Here is a 21271-nt window from a genome sequence, read left to right on the forward strand (position 1 = left end):
TGCACCATCAGGATTCAAGCAAGCCGGGCCGAAGACGGCTGAAATGCCAGAAACCGGTCCCCGGTAGCTTGTCTCCTTTCTGGTGAAGAATTGGCTTGGTAGTTTAGTCTGCCCTGTTCCCATGATGCACTGGGCCAGGGACAGACTGATTTGCATATAGCCAGGTTCTGAGCTGGGATGGTGCAGTGAGATAAATAACGGTGATGGATCAAGCCCTGATCTTTGGACTGGGTAAGAGTGGTCTGCTTAATTCAGACACTCTGTTCATCACCACCCCCTTTTCTGAATCGGGTTTTCCAGTATGGCGTGCCACTTTTCACAGACTCATGTTTGATCGTTTATTCTCTTTTAACCTGTGTATTGGCTTAACCAGTAGCATATTAATAAACTTCACTTTTAATTTCAGTAACAACATGTTGTATCCTAAAGAAGATAAAGAAAACCGAATTCTACTTTATGCAGTAAGTAGTTCCTCTATTTCTTCGTACAGTTTTCAGTGTTTTAGATTGGAAAGCCTCTGAAACAAAACGTTCTGCTGATACCACATTTAACAAAAACTGTTCAAAGAGAATATTTGATTAATACTTTAAAAAAAAAAGTATTTTTGCTTTTGTAATCTTAACACGGTTAAATGACCAGATCAAAAAGAAATTTTGTAATTTGTGAAAATGCAGTTAACATCTTTATTATATTTTATTGCTTTGAATATTTAAACCAAGGATAGTAGTCTTTTCTGCTCTTTTTTCATTACATGTGCACCGAAAGTTATAGGTGGTTTAAAAATGATTACATTGTTTGCCTTTATAGTGCCTCCAGTGTTAAGGCTTTAACTGCACATTTAATTTCATAGTTTCATGTTTAATTAAATTAATCAACATGCAAAGAACACCAACAAAGGACACAAGAATTAACTCTTTTTTTATACTATTTTTCATTTAAAAAAATGAAGTCATGTCCATAAGCCAATGTCATATACGTAAACACAAAGAATATTAATATATCCATGCATCACACACATTTCACAGGGCGATATATACAACCTACCAGAAGTACAGGGAAAGGAAACATGTAGCACATCATAGCGATGACATCCCATTATGGTGTTCCCGTCTGCTGGAGTGATGGCTCCTCCCTTGTTTGCCCATCCGGGTCGGGGTCTAACATGAGAAGATAGGATTGTAGTGGCTGCCAGATATCTCAGGGTCTAGAAGTGGGAGTTGTAGAGCTGGGTATATCTCGCTATTGGTGTTAAAGTGGATCAGGCTTTTGACCCATGTTTGTTTGTTGGGTGGGTGCTTACTGCCCCAGTGTATGGCACTTCCCTTAATGCCAGGAGCATTCCTACTTATCTGCGGGAGGTTTTTGGGGATAGTCTGAACATAGCCCAAGAGTGCCTGCAGTGGGGATGGTTCAACAGTGAGTTGTCATACGGGATATGGTTGTGAATATGTCCGCTAGTACAATGCTATTTTATTGAATGTTCAGGTCAAATGGGCAAAATCTGCCATGGGCGCATGGCATCTGGGACGGGCGGCTGGGGTAGTGCCGATTTAGTTTATTGGGGGTGGCATATGCGTGCCAGAGAACTTAAAGTGTAGTAATTTATGTTGGTGGTTCAAGGACACTAGTTTCATTTGCGCACATTATGCATACCATTTCTGGTCTGGCAGAGGGTATCCCAAATCCTACTAACATCCGTACCTTGGTATTGTGGGTGGGGGTAATGCTAGGCTTGCATGATGTAGTTTAGAGATGAGATGGTTCCAACTTGTGTCAGTTATAAGCATGGTCAATGGTGGGAACGCTTCTGGTTCTAATGGGTACGTTTGCATCTGACCCCTGATCGCTTCTTGTAGTCTTCTGAGGACGAAATGGTCTATTGGGGGGTGGAGAAGGCATTTTGGAAGTGCGCGTCTTCAACACACGAGAATATATATCTTTCTGAAAAAAGGTCCCCAAACATTTTCAAGGAGTACGGTACGTTAGACCAATGCTTCCTGTGCAATGGGCACTCGGGGGTTGACTGCTAGTGGAAGTGCCAGGGAGTACCGCAGGTGTGCTCCAATCATGCGCCACAGTCTCATCCATGCCAAGCTACTTGTAGATACTGTTTGGATATCTTGTGAGTCATGTCACAGGCCCGCCAGCAGTATAGCATCCAGCGCTAAGGCGAAGCTAGATCTCCCTCCGTTTTGGTGTAAGGTATACGAATATCCGGGTGCTACCAGTGTCTCGCGAAGCAGCACTGGGCCACTAAGTAACAAAGTTGCAAGTTTGGCACGTTGCAGCCTCTATAATCATATGGGAGGGTCAGAGTGGCCCATCCTATGCGTGGCTGCTTGTCTCCACCACCCCCCCCTATACCTGTCTCGTGAGAGTAGTACAAAGCGTTGCGAAGAATATGTTTGTTAATAGTATGGGAATATTGTGCCAAAGGTATAGAAATTGGGGCAAATCCACCAGTTTGATAATGGCTATGCAGCCTGCCATCAACCGGGGGGGGGGGGGGGGGGGGGGGGATGTCTGATCCAACGTTCTACTTGTTCCACCAGCTTATCCATCGGGACATAGTTAAGCCGCAGTATCTGCTCTTTCTTCGTAGAGCGTGTTTTCTTCCGCAGTATTGGTGCCAAGTTACCTTTTGGGTGTCTGATATAAAAGATTACATCATCTGCGTTTAATGTGATCAGTTGTGGGCTGGGCTTGAATTGCAGTCCCCTGTGTATAGGTTTCATCTGCAATTGTCGTATTAATGGATCTAGCGCTATGATGAATAACAGGGGCAACAATGGACACATTTGCCTGGTTCCCTGCAACAGAGGAAATGGTGGTGTAATCGTGCCATTTTGCCGGATTTGAGAAGCTGGTCAGGTATTTAATTATCAGATAAGTAAGGAGAATCCTAGGGGGGAGTCCCAATTTATTTTGATGTGGCATGTAGAAAGGGCCGCTCTAGCAAGTCCGATGCCTTTTTGGCATCTAAAAGCGCTGAAACCGCATGCACTGAGGGGTCCCCTTTGTGCAGCACCGCAAAAAGGGAGCACAGATTCAGAGCTGTAGAGGTGTGTGGGATGAACCCGAATTGGCCAGGCAATATTATTTGCTCCATGAGGAGCGCGTGGCGGGTGGCCAGCATTTTCTGCTGAGATTTTGTTATCAAGATTAGGCAGTGAGCCACACCATTGCAGTCTCCTCCAAGTATTGGGTCCAGTTCTCCGCATCTGGGGATATCTTGGACATATAAAGATCGGTCTAATATGCAAGCACTGCAGACTGGATTCCGATTATGTCAGTGATAACTTTACCATCAGGACGCCTAATAGCGGAGGTGTAGGATTGCCCTCAAGGGGGGCGTAGCAGTTTAGCCAGTGTGCATCCAGGTCTCTCCCCCTCCCCATATCGTCTAGCTTCTCAAAAATCAGCAAGCAGAGCCGCATGTGACTGTGGATAGTTAGTTTGGAATCAGGTGGCTGCGTTGCTCGCAGTCCAGTCCAGTTCAGTCAGTTCATCCTCAATCCCGGCTAAGGTGTTATGTAGGTCATGTGTTTGTTTAGAGATGCAGCCCCCTCTGGTGTACGCCTTAAAGGCTTCCCATAGTGTAGCCCACGATTGTACAGTTCCCTCATTAATTTCAAGGTATTCCACTATTGCGGTTCGGAGTTCCGAGCGGACCACCGCATCCTGTAGGGCCATACCTAGGAATCTCCATGGCCTCTCGAACGCCTCCGCCCTGGGGACATTACAGGGGAGTGGTCCGATAACGTACACAGGAGGTATGCTATGGAGGATAGGCATGGAAGAAGGACAGGGGTTAGCGGCCAGTAATCAAGACGGGTCCATGTGTCTAACTGTGCTGAGTGGTATCTGAATGCTGTTTGGAGGGGGTTATGCTGACGCTAGGCGCCCACCAGTGTGAATGTATCACAGAGCTCCTGGAGTGGTTGTCTCACGCGGAGCTTAGTTGAGGGGCCACGTGCAGTCCTATTGAGATCGGGTACAAGTAATATGTTACGGTCCCCTCCCATGCAAATGTATTCTGCTTCAAACTTGGACATTTGTGTCTGTAGATAAGTATAGAATTCAGGGCTATCCATGCTCAGAGAGTATACATTCAGTAGTAGGACACAGTGGCTTGGAGATGTCCCAGTACTAGTAAGTACTGTCCTTCAGCATCTGTGTGGTGCTCCAGCAGCTGTAAGGGTAGTCGTTTACGAATCCGTATAGAAATCCCTCTGGCATATGAGCTATAATTAGAGAAGAAGCGGTGTTGGCCCCATGCTGAAGCAAATGTGTGCGATGATCTTAGGGGGTAAGTGTGCCTCCTGTTGGAATACTGTGTCAACCTGGTGGCGTTGCAAATAGCGCATCACCTGTTTGTCGTTAAGTTGGTAATTAAGCTCCTGAATAACCCAGGTTGCCAGTGTGATGTCTGCAAATCTGGTTGTGTTATCGCTCCTCGACATGGTGTAATAAGTGGTGTGAGAGATGTAGTTGTGGCTGAAGACTCTGCTCCAGTAACATTAATGTAATTGAAAAAGGGTTCCAACAAAGGACAACAACCCATTACCCCATCCCATCCCCAGATTCCGTATTCCGAGGACAACACCCCCAAAATAGAAGCAATACAAACATGGTCATTCATAATAAAGCAAACGTTTCCACTCTGGTTCTGTATGTAACTACACTTAGGGGTGGCAACATCGTGCCGGCCCCCCTCCATGTGATGGAGTTGTGTTCTAAGGAGAAGCATCTTGTTACGCTACATCCTGAGTCCATTACTGTGTTCCTTAGTATTTTCACGACTCCTGCATGGTACCCCAGGTATCCAGGCATCTGACCTGGTTCGTTCTCTCTGCAGGGCAGTCCATTATGTAATTTAGACAAAGTCAACACCAGCATCAGACTGAGCAGCTGGTAGCGTGCCCCTAGGTGATCTACACCCCGGCAGGGGACGTTCCAAAGAATACAAGCAGCAGAATTCCGTCATCTCTGTGGAGTTGTCAAAGATGGGTGGTTTGCCATTCACATCCAGCCGGGCCGGGTATATCATGCCGTCTCTTAGCCCCAGGTTCCGAAGCGTAGCCTTAACTCCTGTGTGTATACGTCGGGCCTCCTGGACCAATGCCGTGACGTCAAGGAAGATGGTTTGTGTGAAACCCTGTCAGTTGAGTGGTCCCTTTTCTTGCGCCTGGCTTAAGGCTGTGTCCTTGTGCTGAAGTTCAGTAGGCAGGTGATGAGTGCTCTCTGTGGGCAACTGGGGTTTATTCTCGGTCCTAAAAAGCAGTGGGCCATCTCCACCACAAATGTAAATGTGAAGGATTCTCTTCCGAAGGGGTCTGCCAGCAGATTCTCAGTGAACTGGTCCAGCCAGTGTTTGTAGTCTCGGGGAATCCAAGAATTTGGGTATTATTCCGTCTGTCCCTTGCTTCTAAGTCTTCGTTTAGAGCCATTGTTTTTAAGACTTTTTCTAGACTTTCCGTATTCATCATGGCTTGTGTTACCTCGTCCTCCAGATATGTTATCCTGCCCTCAGCAGTGTCCAGTCTGTACACATGGTGGTCTATGTGCTCACCCTTTGCATCTATTCTCCTGTCTAAGATGTGGAAGTAGCCCTCCATTGCTCGGAATCCTGATCGCAGTTCATCCCTATGGGTATCAGGTCCATTCGGCTGCACCATGGAGGCCTCTGGCTCCCACCCTCCTACAGCCATTGTGGGTGGCAGTATGGTACTTGAGGCTTTAATTTTATCGAAGGTCAGGCAACGTTGTTTGTGGCCTTTGTGCACAGTAGTTAGAGCCCATGGGGGTGTGGGGGGCGGCAATGGGGGCAGTATTTTGTAAGGCAGTTTATGCAGCTCAGATACACAGAGATGATATTTGCAGCGCCACCAATACCCTAGTCTCTTTCCAGTGCGACCACAGTAGGTTTCCCCCTTGTATCCCAGCAAGTCAGATTCCCTGATATCACTTTTCCCAGGGGGTATTTTCGTCAACATCCTGTGCAGTGATCTCTCCGCCTGTCTGCCACTAATAGTTATTTGTCACCAGTCTACGCCTCACTGTCTGGCTGCACCATCGATCATTAGGCAAAATGACAGGGTAATGATCCCAAGCGGGCAGAGGGTATGTGGGCCAGTAGTCCAAGGTATGTGTGTCTTGATTGCTTGGGGGGGTGGGTGCCCATTAAAGTGCACACCAACGCTTCAGTAAATGTGGTGGATGGCACAGGTGCATTAAGTAAAGGAGATATCACAGGGCTAGGGGTATCACAGTCTAGCCGATGTGCTCTATCAAGGCAGCACCGGTTCACGGCGCCACAGGCCCAGGGCATTCCTCTGTGGAGAATACCGGCCTGACTCTTCTCTGTCCTCGGCAGTCTTCAATAGTTTTGTGCTGCTGGCAGATTTCGCAGCTCCCTCCTTTCGGCAGCAGGCCCTCTGTAAACCCAACCTCCATCTCCTCACTGCCTGCAGCCCTCAGCCACTGCAGGGCACTGAGCCCACTTCCTCTCCCTCGGCGGGGCTCCGATGAGGCCCAGCATCCCGGCCCCTCGTAGAGTGCACTTCCCCACAGCACTGCCTTAGGTGGGCCCGCTCAACAGCACCTCAGCAGCAGGCCCCAGGCACACCTTGTCGGGTTTCCGAGGGTGCACCGCATGATGGCGGTGCAGGGGCTGTAAAGATGGCTTTTTGGTCTCATCCGCCTCAGCAGTCTGCTTCCTGCTAGGGTCAGCAATACTCTTCGGGACTATATATCGTGAGGATAATAGACATGTGAGAGCTCAGGAGGGGTTAGGAATACGGGGGATGCCGGCGGAGCTGCAAGCCTACGTGGCCATTTTGGTTGACCGCTTGGCCAGGCCCCCAACTCTTAAATCCTTAATAGAGAAAGCGTTATGAAAATGTGCCCAACATAGCATCTTTGGGGGAAATATAGCACCCATGTAGTGATGATGAGCAATTATTATTTGCAACTAAAGATTTATAAACATCTGATGTAGCAAGTTAAGCATATGGCATAATCAGTGATGGCACTGATTCCCGAAAAGAGAGCGACATTTTTTGAAGAATTCTTTTCTCCTGAAAAATTCCCATTACATTTTGCTGTTTAGAAGGTGCGCCCTAAACTCACCCCTTCTAGATAGAGATTTGGTATGTACTCTAAAACACAAATTGAGATTCAGTAATGTGCTACCGAATCGCGATAGGGGTTTTGTACATGCAAAAAGGCTGTTTTGTGGTCACAAAGGCACATTCTTTGACATTATGAGCCATTGCAATTGCAAAACCCCTTTGTACTTCTGTCCCCAGGTATGGCCAGGTCAATTGGGTAGCTAGATCTTGTGCTGCGTTTGCCGCCCACCAGCCGCAAGGAAGAGGGTGGGGTACTGGTGATTCCCGCAACGATCGCAGGTGAGAGCGGGGGGAAGGAAGCCACAAGCAAAACTCTGGGCCGGGTAGCCGAGTTTGTTCTCAAAGCTTTGACCAGTGATCTTCAGCATTTGATTGATAACACTGGGTTGCAACACATTGTCTTCAAACATTTCACTGCCAAGAGAGAAATCCTGATCTGTGGTAACATGCAGCTTTATGCTGTGATTTCTGGCCCAAATTTTTGAGGCCCTGTCCTGTTCCATCAAGACTTTTGAGTAATTTTGTAATTCCTATCACTGATGATGTGTGTTAGGCCAAACAAATGGGGCCATTGTTAAAACCGGTGACTTTCAGCTGCTGATTGTGTGCAGAGATTTTCCTTTTTTAACAGTCTCAAAGAGCTATTTCAGTGCAGGAGATATTACTGCCTCCCGGTGGATTGGTGTAATGTCTCCTCTACAGAGCTTACAGAATACATTAGCCCTCTCACCACCAACACTTGCCATGTTTAACACATTCCCTTATTTGTGTTGGATCCCGTATGGCCCTTGCATCATAATCAAGATGCATTGATTGTGCAGGCCTTATTTAGTAGTTGTAAGGAAGTGCCTCTTTTTGTTGCATGGTTACTCCTAACTTGACTTGAGTGTGTGCTGGGACCCTGCTAACTAAGCCACAGCTACTGCATTCCTTTCCAAAAAATGTACCTTTGTTTCCACAATTGGCACACCTCTGGGCATCATGTAAGTCCCTTGTAAAAGTTACCCTGGTACCAAGGGCATTGTAACCACAAAGGGCCTCTGATGGCTGCAGCATGATTATGCCACCCTCTGTGACCCCCTCACCTTAACACACACAAACTGCCACTGCAGTCTGAGTGTTTTGGTGCAGACCAATGTGAAGAGTCGACATGGCACACGTGTGCCATGCTCACCAACACTGCCTATGGCTTGAGTAAGTCACCCCTCTAGCAGGCCTCACAGCCCTAAGGCAGGGTGCACCATACCACAGGTGAGGGCATAGCTGCATGAGCAATATGCCCCCTACAGTGTCTGAGCCATTCACAGAAATTGTAAGTGCAGTGAAGTCATTTTGAGTACATGGCTTGGGAGTTTGTCAACCCAAACTCCACAGCTCCATGATGGCTTTACCGAAGACTGAGAAGTTTGATATCTAACTTCTCAGCATATGAAACCCACCCTCGCCCTGAAACCACCCACCGACCCAGACACCGCCGCAATCAACCTCAAACGGTGGATCAATGACTGCGCCGACACCCTCGCACCCCTCAAGCCCTCCACAACCAACCACACCAACAAGAAAGCCGCTTGGTTCACCGAAGACCTCCGGATCTCCAGGCGCACATGTCGGAGGCTGGAGAAGAAATGGCTCTACGACCGAACATCTGACAACCGGACCGCCCACAAAAACGCCACCCGCAGACACCACCAACTCATCAGGACCGCCAAGAGGACCACCTTCAAGGACCGCTTAGACAACAACGCGCACAACACCAAAGAGCTCTTCAGCATCGTAAAAGAACTCTCCAACCCCAGCTCGAACACCAACGACATCCCACCATCACAAGACCTGTGCGACTCCCTGGCCGCCTTCTTCCACCGCAAGATCGCTGACATCCACGACAGCTTCAACTCCGAAACCCCTGTACCCACCACCGAACTCACCACCCCTACGACCACAAGCCGGCTGACCGCCTGGTCCAACATCAGCGACGAAGACACCATCAAAATCATGAACTCCATCCACTCCGGATCCCCATCCGACCCATGCCCTCACCACATCTTCAATAAAGCCAGCACAACCAAACGCACCCCACCTCCGAAAAACAATCAACAGCTCCTTCGAGTCAGCAACCTTCCCGTAAAGCTGGAAACACGCAGAGATCAACGCCCCTCTGAAGAAACCCAAGGCAGACCCCAAGGACCTCCAGAACGTCCGACCCATCTCCCTGCTCCCATTCCCTGCAAAAGTGACAGAGAAAATTGTCAACCAACAACTAACCAGCTACTTCGAAGACAACATCATCCTGGACCCCTCCCAATCCGGTTTTCGCAGCAACCACAGCACCGAGACCGCCCTCATCGCCGCCACCGACGACATCAGGATCCTGATTGACAAAAGAGAAACAGCCGCCCTCATCCTCCTGGACCTCTCAGCAGCCTTTGATACAGTCTGCCACCGCACCCTATCAACACGCCTCCATGACGCCGAAATCCAAGAGAAGGCCCTGGCCTGGACGACATCCTTCCTCTCCGGCAGAACCCAGAGCGTCCGCCTCCCACCCTTCCGCTCGAAATCCACCAAGATCATCTGTGGCGTCCCACAGGGGTCCTCCCTCAGCCCGACGCTGTTCAATATCTACATGGCACCGCTCGCCCACGTCGCTCGACAACATAACCTCAACATCATCTCCTATGCCGACGACATCCAGCTGATCATATCCCTCACCGAAGACCCCCACACCGCCAAAGCCAACCTCCACAGAGGAATGAAGGCCGTAGCCTACTGGATGAAGGACCATTACATGTAATGGGGTGACCCTGTAACCTACAGAACCTGGGTGGGTAATAAAATAAATAATAATGGTTCTGTCGCACAGAAATAAACAATAATATAGTATTCCAATTGTATTATTTGTATACTTCGTCCCTAATCAGGATACAAAGACAGTGGTACATATACCAGTACAATCAACCACACTGACCACAAAGCAAAAATGAAAGTGAATTTTTACTCATGCACTTTCATATTTTCTGAATTTGAATCAAAAGTATTCAAGTTGCTGTCCATAAAACACACATAAAACATACAAAACACATACATTCTGTGCAAGACTGGTACACAATTAAAACAACAAGTAAAATTGTCAATTCATATACTTATTGGCAACAACAACTATATTTACAATAATCCAGTAGGTACATCAATTAATTCTTGGGTCCTAAAAGATTTTTGATAGTTGGTTCGTGCAAGAAGGGAATGCGTCGACATTTCGACCCTGGGGAGCGATGCGTTGATTTGGCGCATCAAAGACGGGTCTTCATCAGGACTGTATATATGTAGGACAGCCTATTAGATATAATAGACATGCATCAGGGATTGGCCAGTGGTATAATGTATAGGAAGTGAGGACATAGTCATTGCTCACCTTTTGCAGACCTTGCTCTACTCGGAGTCCTGGTCTTTTTTCTGAAATGTACGGCTGGTCAGCCGACTCAGACAATATATTGAAGTTTCTTAGACCTACAATTGAGGATGTGATGATTATTCCAACCCCTAGCCAATAATCTCTTTAAGACTAAGTAGATGCACAAGATTTCTTGCTATAATACATACCTCTGTAATAATTAATTATACAGGAGGTGGAAAGAGGCGTTGTTTCCTTGATCTGAAATGAAGGGAGTGATGTATTCCATTAGTCAAGGGTTTTAATGTAGAAGGTGGCTACATTCTACTATAAGTGACCCTAACACCCCTTGTGTGGTCGGACATATTGTGGCCGTGACTTTAACGTGATTTAACTGGCGTTGATATGTGGGTACATTAGTGCCTAACCTCCAACCTCGTGAATCATGCCAAGTGAAAGTGGCGTAATTTCCTAGTTACTGTCCCAACACGGGTGTCTCCTAAGTAAACCTCATAGTTACTTGGTAAAGAGCGGTTTTACCGCGTTCTCATGCATTACTTCTACAGTCATCCTGTCTCATACAGCTATTTCAATCCGGGAGTTCTGGCCGTGTGTTTAAAATCAAACCAGAATGGGCATGGTGCTACACCATAAACTTTCGCTCCGTTTACACTTACTTTTTTCAAAGTCGTTATCCGTGTCCGCCACCTTCTTACTCTCACTGGGGAATGCCAATTTCCTCCGTCTACTCTTTAGCCTACGTTTCAAACGTACATCACATGTGTACGTATCCCTAAGTCTGCACTCTACTGCTAATACTGCTAGGTACCTATCGCCATCTAGTGGTGGACTGCTGTAGTCTTATTTTTGGACAACTTAAAGTTGATATAATGAACTTGATATCACGTTTGCTCCCTGCAAAGTATTACATCATTCTTTTGTCGATTTTATCATTTACAAATGGCGATTAACCTTACTGCATGGCAGATAGTTCATAATATATTCAGAAAAACGATTTCACCAAACATATCATTTCATCCCTGTGGTGATGTGTCACTCTTTAGATGATTCTATCATTAACAATTGGAAAATATGATAAATCTCTGGCAATTAGTTCACCAGTATGTTTCACAAGTAATTTCAGCAAATCTACAATCGTTTCCATATGTATACCTGTATTACATTTTTCTAGATATTAATCATGTATTAGTACCTAATGTATACGCAAATTTATACATAGGCTAGCAACGTTCTACGATCAACAGAGATAATTTAGTCCTTCATGCATACATGCTTTTTAAAAAGAATGCTCCTCTACGTATTCTTCAGAAGTGGTTACATTATCAGTTAATGCACCTCTTACTTCATTAACAAAAACAAGTTTATACATAAATGTTGCGATTCTTGTTATCAAACAGCCAATTAGATTTGTTTGTAATTCTACCCTATGTAATGTCTTTTTGGATACAACCAAATCTAGGATATTACACTAATGTATGGTATCGGACTGATGTATGACGTTTCTCAGTCTAGATTGTACCCATACATTCAGTGAAACTCTAAGGGTGTGTTTATAGGCGGCTCATTTGTACATAAGTCTCTTCCTGTTCATTCAGGCCCTGAGTTGTTGCTTCCATAGTATGTATCCATCTACATTCTTTGTACCCCTAGGGTGTAAGACCATCTTTTCGAGTACTGTCCACTCTATCTCCTCAGGTGTATGTCCCAGTAGTTAATAGTGCTCCACAAGTGGTGCTCCCACCACTTTACATTTAATTTTTCTTTGATGTTGGAGAATACGACTTTTCACCTTTTGTGTTGTTTGACCTATATATATCAGCTGATATGGACATCTAATAGCGTACACCACATTTCGGCTATTGCAATTAGTGAACTGATTCAAGCTATAGGTCTTTCCTTGATGTACAATTTTAGTACCAGTTATGGAGTATTTACAAGCCTTACAGGCACCACATCTTTGATGTCCTGTGATGGGTTGCAGGCCAAGTTGCGCCCGAATGTCTGCTGGTGGAGTAGTTTCTCGAAAGGAAGACACCACATGATCTTTAATGTTTTTAGCTCTTTTAAAAGCAAACATTGGTACTTCAGGAGTGCCAATTTCTGGGCCAACCAAATCCCAGTATTTTCGTATAATGTTATTTATTTCGTGGCTCTTCGTGTTGAATGTTGCGACACATATCAGGCGGTCACTTTTCACGTCCCTTTGTTGGATTTCCAATAGCGTCTCCCTAGGTCTATACCATGCACGTTTTCTCGAACGGTTAAGGAGTCCTTTTGGGTATCCTCTCTCTCTTAGTTTGCTGATAAGTTGATTGCTCTTACTGAAATAATCCCTCCTTCTAGTGCAGTTCCTGCGTATTCTTAAAAACTGGCCAAAAGGTAGGTTATCCCTTAGATTCCTGGGATGGTGTGAGTTGTATTTGAGCAGAGTATTCCTATCAGTCGTTTTTTTTAATAGGATTGTGAAGATTCTACCCTCTTCTACTTCCAACTTCAGGTCAAGGAATGAAATAGATTTGTTGTTATTCGTCATGGTGAACTATATATCTTCTGAAAGTACGTTAAGCCATCCAAAAACAGAGTTAGTTGGCAGAACTAACTTTGTTTTTTGGATGGCTTAAGTTGGAAGTAGAATAGGGTAGAATCGTCACAAACCTATTCAAAAAACCGACTGATAGGAATACTCTGCTCAAATACAACTCACACCATCCCAGGAATCGAAGGCCCAGAAATTGGCACTCCTGAAGTACCAATGTTTGCTTTTAAAAGAGCTAAATACATTAAAGATCATGTGGTGTCTTCCTTTCTATAAACTACTCCAATAGCGGACATTCGGGCGCAACTTGGCCTGCAACCCATCACAGGACATCAAAGATGTGGTGCCTGTAACGCTTGTAAATACTCCATAACTGGTACTAAAATTGTACATCAAGGAAAGACCTATAGTTTGAATCAGTTCACTAATTGCAATAGCCGAAATGTGGTGTACGCTATTAGATGTCCATGTCCGCTGATATATATAGGTCAAACAACACGAAAGGTGAAAAGTCGTATTCTCCAACATCAGAGTTCTGGTTCTGACGGGCGGGGTCGCAAATCCATGGTCACCTCTTTTTTGGCCCCCATCCTTAGGCACCCCTCCCATTCCTTCCCCTTCAGTTAAAACGCTGGGCATTACTCTTAATCACCAACTCACCTTACATTCACATATTAGTTCAGTTGTCTCCTCTTGTTTCTTTTCCCTACGGACTATTAGGAAAATTTCCTGTTTTTTTTCTGTGTCAGCACTTAAACTGATCGTCATGGCCATGGTACTGTCAAAAATTGATTATGGGAACATCGTCTTCAATGGTGCCCCCGCATATGCCCTTCACCGTTTACAGCTGGTCCAGAACCAGGCAGCCCGCCTGGTTTATGGCCTGGCTAAGTCACACCATTCCACCCCCCTTTTAAAAAACCTTCACTGGCTCCCTATCAAGCAACGGGCTCTGTTCAAATTAGGATGCCTTACATTTCAAGCCCGAGCGGGCACAGCTCCGGCATTTATCAACTCTGCCGTTACAAACTATTGCCCGCCGAGAGCCCTTCGTTCCTCTTCTTTGGGCCTGCTAGTAGTACCCCGTTTTAAAAAGAAAAGAGCCGGTGGTCAGAAATTCACAGTTCTGGCCCCCACTTTTTGGAACGCCCTTCCCCCTTCAATTAGACTCCTACCATCCTATATGGAATATCGTAGGGCCTTAAAAACCCTCTTGTTCCAGCAAGCATTTACTGGTTAGCCGCGTCCCCCGTTTGTTTGTTTTTACCACTGTAGCTCCCAGCGCCAAGAAACTGCTTTAGTATACGAGCGCTCTATAATTTTTTTAAATTCCAAATTCCAAATTCCAGAGCAGATTTAAATGTAAAGTGGTGGGAGCACCACTTGTGGAGCACTATTCACTACTGGAACATACACCTGAGGAGATAGTGGACAGTACTCGAAAAGATTGTCTTACACCCTAGGGGTGAAGACATTTCCAACCAATTAAACTACAAAGAATGTAGATGGATACATACTATGGAAGCAACAACTCAGGGGCTGAATGAACTGGAAGAGACTTATGTACAAATGAGCCGCCTATAAACACACCCTTAGAGTTTCACTGAATGTATGAGTACAATCTAGACTGAGAAACGTCATACATCAGTCGGATACCATACATTAGTGTAATATCCTAGATTTGGTTGTATCCAGAAAGACATTACATAGGGTAGAATTACAAACACAAATCTAATTGGCTGTTTGATAACAAGGATCGCAACATTTATGTATAAACTTGTTTTTGTTAATGAAGTAAGAGGTGCATTAACTGATAATGTAACCACTTCTGAAGAATAAGTAGAGGAGCATTCTTTTCAAAAAGCATGTATGCATGAAGGACTAAATTATCTGTTAATCATAGAACGTTGCTAGCCTATGTATAAATTTGCGTATACATTAGGTACTAATAGATGATTAATATCTAGAAAAATTAAATATACGGGTATTCATATGGAAACGATTGTAGATTTCCTGAAATTACTTGTTAAACATACTGGTGAACTAATTGCCAGAGATTTATCATATTTTCCAATTGTTAATAATAGAATCATCTAAAGAGTGAGACATCCCCACAGGGATGAAATGATTATATGTTTGGTTAAATCGTTTTTTTGAATATATTATGAACTATCTGCCATGCAGTAAGGTTAATCGCTATTTGTAAATGATAAAATCGTCAAAAGAATGATGTAATACTTTGCAGGGAGCAAACGTGATATCAAGTTCATTATATCAACTTTAAGTTGTCCAAAAATAAGACTACAGCAGTCCACCACTAGATGGCGATAGGTACCTAGCAGTATTAGCAGTAGAGTGCAGACTTAGGGATACGTACACATGTGATGTACGTTTGAAACGTAGGCTAAAGAGTAGACGGAGGAAATCGGCATTCCCCAGTGAGAGTAAGAAGGTGACGGACACGGATAACGACTTTTAAAAAAGTAAGTGTAAACGGAGCGGAAGTTTATGGTGTAGCACCATGCCCATTCTGGTTTGATTTTAAACACACGGCCAGAACTCCCGGATTGAAATAGCTGTATGAGACAGGATGACTGTAGAAGTAATGCATGAGAACGCGGTAAAACCGCTCTTTACCATGTAACTATGAGGTTTACTTAGGAGACACCCGTGTTGGGACAGTAACTATGAAATTACGCCACTTTCACTTGGCATGATTCACGAGGTTGGAGGTTAGGCACTAATGTACCCACATATCAACGCCAGTTAAGTCACGTTAAAGTCACGGCCACAATATGTCCGACCACACAAGGGGTGTTAGGGTCACTTATAGTAGAATGTAGCCACCTTCTACATTAAAACCCTTGACTAATGGAATACATCACTCCCTTCATTTCAGATCAAGGAAACAACGCCTCTTTCCACCTCCTGTATAATTAATTATTACAGAGGTATGTATTATAGCAAGAAATCTTGCACATCTACTTAGTCTTAAAGAGATTATTGGCTAGGGGTTGGAATAATCATCACATCCTTAATTGTAGGTCTAAGGAACTTCAATATATTGTCTGAGTTGGCTGACCAGCAGTACATTTCAGAAAAAGACCAGGACTCCGAGTGGAGCAAGGTCTGCAAAAGGTGAGCAATGACTGTCCTCACTTCCTATAAATTATACCACTGACCAATCCCTGATACATGTCTATTATATCTAATAGGCTGTCCTACATGTATACAGTCCTGATGAAGACCCGTCTTTGATGCGCCAAATCAACGCATCGCTCCCCAGGGTCGAAATGTCGACGCATTCCCTTCTTGCACGAACCAACTATCAAAAATCTTTTAGGACCCAATAATTAATTGATGTACCTATTGGATTATTGTATATATAGTTGTCGTTGCCAATAAGTAAATAAATTGACAACTTTACTTGCTGTTTTAATTGTGTACCAGTCTTGCACAGAATTTGTGTTTTGTATGTTCTATGTGTGTTTTATGCACAGCAACTTGAATACTTTTGATTCAAATTCAGAGAATATGAAAGTGTATGAGTAAAAATTCACTTTCATTTTTGCTTTGTGATCAGTGTGGTTGATTGTACTGGTATATATACCACTGTCTTTGTATCCTGATTAGGGACGAAGTATACAAATAAAACAATTGGCATACTATATCATTGTGTATTTCTGTCCGACAGAACCATTATTATTTATTTTTTTACTGGATGAAGGACAGCAGACTGAAGCTGAACTCGGACAAGACGTAAGTCCTCATTCTCGGACCCACCCCATCAGCCTGGGACGACTCCTTGTGGCCCACATCGCTAGGCGCAGCGCCGGAGCCCACAGACCACGCACGCAACCTGGGGTCATCCTCTACTCCACCCTCTCCATGACCAGGCAAGTCAACGCCGTCTCCGCGTCCTGTTTTAACACCCTCTGCACGCTCTGCAAGATCTTCAAATGGATCCCTCCCGACACAAGGAAAACCGTCACCCATGCCCTCATCACCAGCAGACTCGACTACGGGAACGCCCTCTACTCAGGAACAACAATCAAACTCCTTAGATGTCTTCAACGAATCCAGAACGCCGCGGCACGCTGATCCTCAACATCCCCCGACGCAGCCACATCACACTCCACCTGAGAGGCCTGCACTGGCTCCCCGTCAACAAGAGGATCACCTTCAAACTCCTGATCCACGCACACAAAGCCCTACACAACACCAGACCCACTTACCTCAACAACCGCCTCAGCTTCCACACCCCCACCCGAAACCTCCGCTCAGCCAACCTCGCCCTCGCAACAGTTCCTCACATACGGAAAACCACAGCCGGCGGCAGATCCTTCTCCCACCTCGCCGCCAAGACCTGGAACACCCTCCCCACCAGCCTACGACAAACTCAGGACCTACCGGCCTTCAGAAGACTCCTCAAGACCTGGCTCTTCGACCAGTAGCGCCCCCCCCCCCCCCCCCGCGCCTATAGACCCTCACAGGTGGGTAAGGCGCTCTATAAATGTACTGATTGATTGATTGACACTGATGTCAGTATTGGATTTACTATAAAACGCACTGCGTGGTCATCTAAGAGATACCCCCTGAAAAACGACTGACCTCTAGTGTATTGGCTGATTGGTTCCCTGCAGCCAGCCACCACCAGTAAGGTTTCTCACGTCATGGAGTGAGAGCCATTGTGCTCTCGGAGGTCAGAAATACACCCTGCTCTGGGTGGAGGTGCTTCACACTTCCCTCTGGCAGGAACAGCAATACTTAGCGCTGAGCCTTAAAGGCTCTCACCTTGTGATGTACTGATTTGGGCAGCTCCAACTAGTGCCTGCCCCCCTGTCCAGACCACTCTTTGTTGGAAGGACATGTGGCAACATTAGTAGGCAGATTAGGAGTGTCCATATTAGCCTGGCAAACCCCTAGGGTTGCCAGGAGTTGAGGTGAACCCCTCTTAGAAATTCTCCCTATTGAATTGGAGAATTACGCCCAATAGGAACAGGGATGTGCCCCTCTCCCTAAAAGGAGGGGGCACCCAAAGGATGTAGTCCCCCTGGGGATGGTAGCCATTGGCTACTGCCTCTGACCTCAGTAACGCCCTTAAATATAGTATTTAAGGGCTCTCCTGAACCTTGTTCCTCAGATTTGACGACCTAAGAGAAGGACTGAAGAGCCATGCAGGAGTGGAGTGTGAGAAGTTGGCTTATTATGTGAAGTTTCACTATTCTAGTGGGCACCCTGTATCAGTCCAAACAACCCTTATGGTGATGGTTGTAAAGTCAACCTTATAGACCAGCTATCCTAGTGGTAGCATGGACAAAGCAGTCTTAGGCTAATACTTCAGAGAGCATGTGAAGCCAATAGTTTTTATTTGTATTTATTTATTATTGCTATTTATTAAGCGTGAACGAATGCCCGTAGGCGTCTCGGCGCTGAACTGACTACGTAATTCTCCAGATGTATCGCTTTGAAATTATTGGTTAAACATGCCAGGTCTTCAGCCGTTTGCGGAAGAGAAGGAGTGAAGGGCTTGTCTTAATTGATTGTGGCAGAGTATTCCATAGCTTGGGAGCAGAGACCAAGAATCGACGATCACCCCAGGAAACTATTTTTGTCCGCGGGACCACTAGTTGATTCAGAGTGGTGGAACGGAGTTGTCTAGCGGGAGAGTATGGAATTAGTTGGTCCTTAAGGAACTAAGGACCTTGATTGTGAAGTACTTTATAGACTATACATAAAGTCTTGAACTTGATTTGATTACGATAATAACCCCTTGAATACCAAATGAAAGGACACCACACAAGGTATATATCAAATATATATGTATTTATTACTAACACAACCCCTCTGCACTCTTTATGAGGTCAGAGTTCGAGATACAGCACAAGTGACTCAATAAGCATACTATAAGTTGCACAAATACAATTCTGCCCTAGGGGCCTCACGAACCATATACTAAATAAGTGGTATAAGAACCACTTCAGGAAAAGTGAATAGGCCTAGGGCCTAGGGAATCGCTGGAACTACACTGAGTAACCAAAGGTTAGGAAGCAGCAGTCCTGCAGGATGCGTCTGCAGTGTCTAAACACACACGCAGGTTCTCATAGACTTATAATGGGAACATACAGTTAACAAAGTAGTTGATTTCGGACACTTCCGGGTGGACTACGGGAAGACCCAGTTAAAGTAGGACACTTGGATAGTTATTACCCACGGGAGCACCGAAGTACTCGAGTTACCTCACCCAGGGAAGCCGGGTGCATAGGTGTACTTTTGTGTCGGGTTTCGTCATCTAATCCTATGGAGAGCTGCACAAAGATGCTGCAGGCGACCAGGAGGAAGATGTCGGGTTGGATCGGAGCAGTGAAGAACCTGAAAGCAGAGGGGACAGAGTCTGGGTCACTAGCCTGTGACCAGGAAGGAACCAGGCGATGTCGAGCTGCTAACAGGTGAAGAAGTGAAGCTTGTCTCTGCAGCCACGTGGACCAGGAGGCGTCAACGACGACCTGGAGCTGGATACGGACTGTCCCACGAAGGATCTCGCTGTTGGCGGTGTCTGCTTCCGGATTGGAGTCAACAAGCCTTGGCAAAGGCAATCCATGCAGGAAGGGAAGATCGGCTTCTGTTCAGACCCGCAAGGTCTGGGGAGCTTCCCCTTTACAGGAAAGCAGGAACAAGCCCAGAGCAACCAGGCAAGTGGTGTTGATTGGTAAAGATGTCTTCAGGAGAGCCACTAGCCAGCGGGCTAGCAACCGCGAAGACGCGTCAAGAGGACATGCAGGAGCAGGCCCCACGCGGCACTCGTGGAGTGTGGAGGGCTGAGCTTCAGTGCACTTACGGCTCATGGTTGGGGCTTCTCAAGTCCCAATCCACAACTTCGAGGACGCCTCAGAAGCTGTACAGTTAGAAAAAAGCAGGTACTGCAGGTAGTCCGGTCCCACGTCTCTCATGTCCGTCACGGGTCTCAGCTTTGCTGTGGATGTGGGTTTGGGGTCAGAGAAGTCTGGAAGTCCAGAGGCTGCGTCGCTAAGTCTTCGGGCTCCGGCGGGAGCGTCGACAAAGCAAACCGGCAAGTCACTGATGGTGCCTGTTTGCACAGGGTGGTCACTCCTTGACCACAAGGGAGATTCTTCAGTCTTCTAGTTGCAGTAGAATGTCGAAGGTCCAGAGTTTCGTTTCAGAGTTTCAGTTCAGGATAATCTAAAGTCTCTAGACACAGCTCCTAGCTTTATACCAATCTAAGGGGCTGGATTACCTGCTAGGTCCCTCCTATGGGTGGAACCTGGCAAGGGGGTGGTTACACCCCTTTCCCTTTGTCCAGTTTTGAGCCAGAGCTGAGGCTGGAGTGCCCCAGCAACTGGTTTTAACCGGGCTATGCATGGAGCACCTTGTGTGCCCCAGGCAGTGTCTCATTTCTTTCAACCCACCCTGCCCCAATACACTATAGCCTGTCTGGGGAGGTGACCTATTGTCCAGGCCTCCCCTGCCGGAGTTTCGCCCAGCAGCAGGAGGTCAGACTCGTGTCTGTGGCAGCAGCATCCATTATGTGATGCTGAGGCTCTGTTTAACTTTAACCGGGTAAAGCTACAACTACATGTCTTCTCCCTCTAGAAGGGTGGAATGCTAACCCCGCCACCAGGACTAGGGGGGTGGGGGGGTAGGATTCCAAAGCGTATGACACCTTACACGACATGTTTTGATAAAGCCAAACCAAAGTTAGCATTAACTCCGAGGATTATAATGCACCTAAGAGTATATGGTGTGGCTATTTCATAGAACAGCTATAAGGACATGGTTCCGAAAGCTGCAGACAGGCTCAGCTCATGCTAGAGCACCATCTCACATAAAACCAAGCACTCTGAATTCAGGATTGTCCAGGCCTGCCATAGGAGTGACTTATAGATATACATGTGTCTATATATAAGGGTAGGTATAGGAATACTATACCTAAGCAAGGGGTGATTACACGACCTTGCCCCAGCTGGGTGATCAGCCAGTTGTGTCGATTTGGATGGCTAGCCAGGTGTGGCATAATACATGCTGCAGCCACTGGTAGGCCTTGGATGCACCTATGCCCTGGGTACCTATGGTACACTATACAGGGGCTCATAAGGTGACCCAATATCCAATTGGAGATGTACCTAAAGTGCATGGAGTCCATTTTACAGTGAGAGCAGATAGCCTGGGGCCCTC

The 21271-nt window shown here is 46.0% G+C and overlaps 1 protein-coding gene across 2 annotated transcripts in view; it reads left to right on the forward strand.

The window, feature by feature from the left end:
- POLR2I (RNA polymerase II subunit I) overlaps positions 1–21271 on the forward strand; it is a 158536-nt gene that overhangs the window by 10924 nt on the left and 126341 nt on the right. The window contains exon 2 of one of the 2 annotated variants that reach the window (XM_086938470.1): positions 407–461. The exons of the other annotated variant lie outside the window; for it this stretch is intronic. Within the exon in view, the coding sequence (XP_086794596.1) occupies positions 407–461 (55 nt within the window). The remainder of the gene's footprint in view (positions 1–406; positions 462–21271) is intronic. 2 annotated transcript variants of the gene reach the window in all.

This window comes from Lissotriton vulgaris, chromosome 9 (genome assembly GCF_964263255.1).
Source record: "Lissotriton vulgaris chromosome 9, aLisVul1.2, whole genome shotgun sequence".
NCBI classification, from domain to species: Eukaryota; Metazoa; Chordata; class Amphibia; order Caudata; family Salamandridae; genus Lissotriton; species Lissotriton vulgaris.